General features: G+C 40.9%; 1 protein-coding gene across 1 annotated transcript; it reads left to right on the top strand. All coding sequences in view use genetic code 11, as the record gives it.

The window, feature by feature from the left end:
- Positions 1-424: 424 nt before the first annotated feature.
- Positions 425-3985, top strand: EGR_03787 (Histone H4; the record flags this gene model as incomplete). The annotated part of the gene is made up of 4 exons (XM_024493036.1): positions 425-435; positions 2412-2490; positions 3001-3431; positions 3826-3985. The coding sequence occupies 4 exons, from the start codon at positions 425-427 to the stop codon at positions 3983-3985; spliced, it is 681 nt and encodes a 226-aa protein (XP_024352497.1).
- Between the last annotated feature and the right edge of the window lie 2145 nt (positions 3986-6130).

The following is a 6130-nucleotide window of genomic DNA, read 5'->3' as shown; positions in this document are numbered from 1 at the left end:
CGTTGAACTGGGAGTGTAAACATTAGACAAGTATTGACTCACCATGGTTCCATACTTGACGCTTCATTTGACTGAAAACACAAAAACAACCATTTGTGGGTCAATATGCTTTTTTCCATGTCTTTGAATGAGGTAGAGGTGTCAGAAACTCAGTTTTGTCACGTGAAACTGTATGAGTTACAGACCGGAAGCCCAAACCCTATGGGTGAGTGGGTAGCTGTTTAGGGTGGCACTTGTGACAACACAGAACGATGGCGTGAATTTGACAGGTGTGATTTCTTCAACGTCACCCCAATTTGCACTTTTATGAAACAGACTTTTTATGATTTCAAACGGAATTTCAGTACATTTAAATGCCTATTTATTTTGTAGGTTTGTGAAGTTATTCGGCCTGGGCAAATAAATCATTTCCTTGGCCTTGAAGATGGCTTCCTGGTCAGTGAGAAAAACTATCCATTTCACTTAACATGCAAAGTAAATTGCGAATTGTCGATTTGGTTGGTGAGGAGCACATTAAGATGCCTTAAGGGGATTTGTATTAACCTTTGTCCACCTAGAAACAGCGATGCTACTTAAATTGAGTAGTGAGTAGCACCCCACTTCGTCACCAAAAGCATGTAAATTGTGATTCTGCAATCAGTTGTATTTTGCAGTTTCTAAAATAAGTTTTCTGAAATGTCTCATCACTTACCTGTTTACATTATCATTTCAATATATAGAAGGCGTTAAGGTGAAGTTAGAGACGGACTCCGATTGACCACCAAGTATGAGTTAAGTGTTAGCGATTAAGGGCCACCCATCCACCTTCAATTTTACATACAAATAGCCCCATTCATGTTGGATTTAACTCTTGCATTTAAAAGCTACAGGTAAGGCTATTTTTTATTTGCTTTTGATATGGCAGCGATGGGTGATGCGTGGCATCTAATTTTCCTACATTTTCTCTGACTTCTTAACATCGCCGAGTGGTTGATTAAGTGGCTCTTTAATTAAGGCTCTCACGCGAAATCAAGGGTGAATATTTAAAGTTTATTTTTGAAGAAGATTTGAAGCTAAATACCAATCGCCCTTGTCAATTATGCGTCAAAGTACACTTATTTAAATATCGAATAACTACGAAACGGTAAATCATGAGTGCTATTTGCATTTGTGCCGTTATTTTATTTTCGGTCCTGGCTGAGTCTCGCTTTAAAGTATGCTCCCACCTCAATTCTCTATGCTAATGTTTAATTGTCGCAGTAAATGCGTGTAATGTGCAATCTAACTTGCTGTAGGCCCTGCTTCCTAATTTGTTATTAGTCCAGAAAGCAGTGGCTCCTTCGACTGTAAAATTTGATCATGATTCGTAGCTTACAGTAATCAAAAGATAAATTTTACATTAGGCCTTCTTCAGCTAGTTTTAATTTTTGTTTTCTTCTCTCACCCTCCCCTCTCGCTTCGATTAGTTGAGGGAAACTCTAACGATACTTCATACTTTATTCTAACTACTGATTATTCGTTTCAGTAGTATGTCATTTCCTCATTCCTTGTGAATTACGCAACTCAATTGAATAAATTGGCTGCAAACAACGGTCAAACGACCTCCATTTCTGTTAAACCCACTATTATCGCATTAAGATAGCATAGTGTTATGAGATTAGATGTATCATTTTCGGTAGCTTACATCTATTGGATAGTAGGAGGTGCTGACCTATCGCCTACCTGATTAAAAACGTTTTTAAGGCTGCGTTTTTTGTCCAATGAAGAGATCATAATAAAGGGTGTCTACTTTGCATCTTAGTAAGATCTTAGTTAGTTAAGCTAACGCCCCTTGATTTCATAGTGTAATTACCGCTTTACTTATGTAAGGCTACTTATTAAGGCCTAATGAAGAAAGTAAGAAATCTCCTCCTATTCACAAAACAACGGATACTCCTTTGCAAAAGACTATATTGAGGAGCATTTTGGTTGTGCCAATACCTGTGGCTACATTTTTGACACTGCTGTAGCTTCCGACACTTTTCTGTAGATGTAGCAACATAGCGACATGGAAGGCTTATAATTGTGGTGCAGACGGGCTGGTAGGCTTTTGGAAGGGGTAGAAGTACACACTGCGGAGGCTGAAGAGTCCACAGTTCATTGTACTTTGAGAGTGTTGTTTAAAACCTAAGAAGTTACCCCCTGCCTCCTTATTCGACGCCTTCCAGAATAGTTATGACTCTACCTACTTATTTTCACAATTAAGTAGCACAACCAGGTGCAATTTCTGTATCAGATTCTCGCAAAAAAATAAAGCAAAATTCAAAGGGATCCATGGGGACAAGACAAGTATCTTCATTTTGGAATCCTGTAAAGTGATAAACAGAGTAGAATGAGTTACTCATTTGAACAAATTGGCGGTGTGTGCGTATCAGCCCTTCTTGCTGTTTTAGGGGGCACACAGCCAGTGTTGTCTGCCTCACCTATGCCGATTCTCTCCTCTACTGCGGTTCTCTCGATAACGCTATCTTAGTGAGCTTAGGCCAAATTCTTTTGCCAGAATACGATCTTGAGTTGCAAAGGACTCATGCAAATTTGCAGCCTTAGAAAGTTACTGTTACTATTCTTAAAATATGATTTTGTAAATTGCTCAGTTATTTATAGTTTCTTCACCACACCTTATTCTGGTAATTGTGTGCACATTGTTTTTGCCACTTGTCGATGTGTATTTGTGTATGTACATGCATACACGATGATCATAGCTACATATGTCAGTGTTTGAGTGTGCCCGCTCTTAATGCATTTAAACACTACCAATACGAGTAAATAAAATAGTAATGGTTTGTGTAATATGAATGGAAATAAAACGAAGCTTGAACTGTTCGAATTGACTGAAGCGAAGTGCTGATTGGGTGATGCAAAGGCAGCACCCACACACGGAGGTACAAATAGCTTAGGCGGTTGGCGCAGCCTCTTCGTTGATACAGCGCAGTTGAATCGCGGTGGTCGTGATTGAGGCGAACAATGTCTGGTCGTGGTAAGGGTGGGAGGGGTCTGGGAATCGGTGGCGTTAAGCGTCACAGGATGGTGTCGCATGACCAGATTCAAGGCATCACAAATTCCGCCATCCGACGTCTGGCACGTTGTGGAGGCGTGAAACGCATCTCTGGGGTCGTGTACGAGGAGACTCGTGGTGTGATCATTGACTTCCTGAAGAACGTCATTCGCGATGCCGTCACGTGCGCCGCGCACTCGAGACGCAAGACCGTCACTGCCACGGACGTAGTCTATGCCCTCAAACGTCAGGGTCGTGTTCTCTACGGTTTCGGTGGCAATGGGCGGACAGATGGAGAAATTGCGTCGGATGTTGTGTGGACGCTGCAACGGCTCTGTTTAAGGGCACTTTTACACCAAATTGCAGATTGCATTCGCGTTTTTCTGTTGCACCGACGCGAGAGACGTGGCGGTGCATGGTAGTTGAGACAGAGTTGGAGGCACGCGGCATACCAGAGCCTGGCTGTGCACAACGGTGGCATGGATTGGTGTGTGGCTAGAGTGCTGTTGAGATGTGCGTTGGCTGGCTTCCGGTGTCCCATCTGTGATGTTCTTCTCCTCCCCCTCTCCTCTCTTCCCCAAAAACCCCTTAATAAACTATTTTCAATGCGTTCTAGTCTCGGTTTTTACGTTTTTGTCTATCCGCTGAGCATTGAGTTGACTTACAGACATTCGTAGCGGACGTAGAGAGTGATGGGTGCCGCAATAATAGTTGTGAGAATGAGGAAGTGGGCAGGTAGGTGGGTGGGTTTGTTTATGATTTGTTGTGCGGGTGGATGGCTGTTGATGAGTGTCAAGGACAACATATCTGAGGTCAATGGCGGAACGCATGGGCTTTGCTGTTTCTGCTGTTCTTCTTGTTGGTGATGCTAGTGGTGGCGGTGATGGTTTTGGTGGTGTTAGAGGTGGAGGTCCTTGGGTACAGCGCAGTAGTAAAGTGTACGTTGAGGAAGGAAAGTGGAATAAGGCATGAAAGTGACAACCTACCTCCATACCTTAAGTTGTAATATAAATTAACAATTTGAACAAACAATTCAGATCATCGTAATTGCTTATTTTTTTCAGTTGTTTTGAACTTATTACAATTTAACCAAGTGATTGATTGATAATTCCACACTCTTTTAAAAAGCTCTTATACACCTGTGCCTTGGTTATCTGTTGTTGGTGTATGTATTCATGACCCCTTACAAGCGGTATTTTTGGGTCGGCCGACCTCTTATTGCCTTTTTTTTCCACTAAAATTTTTTCTAGACAAAAATATGTAAATAAGGCTAGTTTGGTGGCTTTACTAACTTGCATTTATGCCTAAATTTTTGAACCTTGTGAATTATGTAGATGAGAAATGGGGTCACTAATTCTGCTCCGATTTCCCAGAATGGTGTTTGCAACCTGAATGTTCACGGCTTGCTGCTTACTAGGTAATCGGCTCCCTATTCTGAATATGCGAGCCTCGATAAGCAACACAGCTTTGTTGATAGTCTAACTCCAAACACTGGCTAATTTTTGGAGGAAATTGAATGTTTCCACAGAGCAGCCTTCGCAAATTCACCTATAAAATCCTTCTCCTACTTAATCTGTGTACTCATTTGGAGCTTGTTAAATTATCTCTTTTGCAACAAAATTGCCCACATGAGTACTGGTTGCCGCTTTTTAATAAGAAAAAAAAAACATGAATTCTCATATGCGTTATAAATAGCCCAGTTGAACCCCCAAAGGGTGAGCCATACAAATTACAAAGTGCTGATCCCGAGAGTTTTCGTATGAAGCGTCCAAATTGTTTCATGTAGTTTCGAAGTACTAAAAGATAAACGACTAAAGAAAATGCTCTTAAATCAATTTGCTTTTTAAAAAACCCACCTTAATGACTGACCACCTTTTTGGAAGGACTTCAGATGGCTGTGTATTTTAAGTTGTAGGCCCGTTTCCTTTATGGAAGAGAGCGAATTCAACTCTCAAGACTACTTGCCTCTTATTGTGTCTCTTTGGTGTGCTTACTGCCAAAAAAGGAGAAATTCATGCATTGCAGGATTACAGAGAATGAGTTAAAGTGGTGTGCTTCATCCTAGTGCCTTCCAAAGTGCTGCTCCTCTTACGGGTGTGTCATGCGTCAGATGTCATTGAACCTTGGAGATTTACTTTTGTGTCAGCGTAATCTGTTACTGAATTACCAAACGGCGCAATGGTTGTAACCTCAGGAGTAAACTGCATCAAGAAGGAAGAAGTTGTGCCACTGTAAATGTGAATTACCTGCCTCCTCTCCCCTTGAACAAATGGATAGTAAGGTTATTTGAAGAGAATTCGACAAAAGTGTGACAAAGGTGAGAGTCCCCAAGCAAAAAGCCAAATTCAGTTATATAAATAAGAAGAAATTAGGGCATCCAAATCAACGCATGGTACGTGGAAGTAGAAGTAATTGTTCCTTTGTTTGGCCTCGATTGTTGGAAGGTGTAAGTGCTTAAGCTGTTGAAGGCGAGGCACATGTGAGGAAGAATAGGCCCAGCTATAGGGTGGTTCAAACCATAAAATTATTTTTAGGTCTATTGTACTATAATGACTAACATTTCCACAGTTTTTAAATCTGACATCAAAAAAAAACCACCTACCCGTTCTTTTTAGAAGATTGCAGGAATACGAGTTAATGAAGCTCACCATTAATCAAGCATCGAGGATACTAGAAGGCGTTTTGACAAGGAACTTCTCCGTCTGCAGACTCTTCTTACGAACTGTTAGATAACAAACCAGCAAACAGCATTATGCATGAAGAATTTCGCTACTAACTTTCTCATTTTTATTAAGAAGACTTGAGTAAATGCTTCAGAAATTCCTTGAAGGAGCTGAGAGTCCTTGAAGTAGAAGATTATTTCCCCGTGGTCCTAAAGAACACGTCCAGCAAAACCGAACTTACAAAGGAAATTCGTACTACAAAAAATTTGTCTAAATGCTTTTAAAGGGAGAGTGATGTCTTAATGAAAACTAGTAGAGAAATAAAAGAGGCGGTTGCAGGCTTTACGTCGACTTTAGGACTGGCACTAAACTTTCCTGGCAGAAATCGCAGCTGCCATTCTAATATTTTTGTTAATTTAGAGCATCTATTAGTTCACCAAGCAATTAATCATCA

This window comes from Echinococcus granulosus (genome assembly GCF_000524195.1).
Source record: "Echinococcus granulosus chromosome Unknown EG_S00021, whole genome shotgun sequence".
NCBI classification, from domain to species: domain Eukaryota; kingdom Metazoa; phylum Platyhelminthes; class Cestoda; order Cyclophyllidea; family Taeniidae; genus Echinococcus; species Echinococcus granulosus.
The sequence above is the reverse complement of the archived record's forward strand: the minus strand, read 5'-3'. Positions and strand labels throughout refer to the sequence as shown.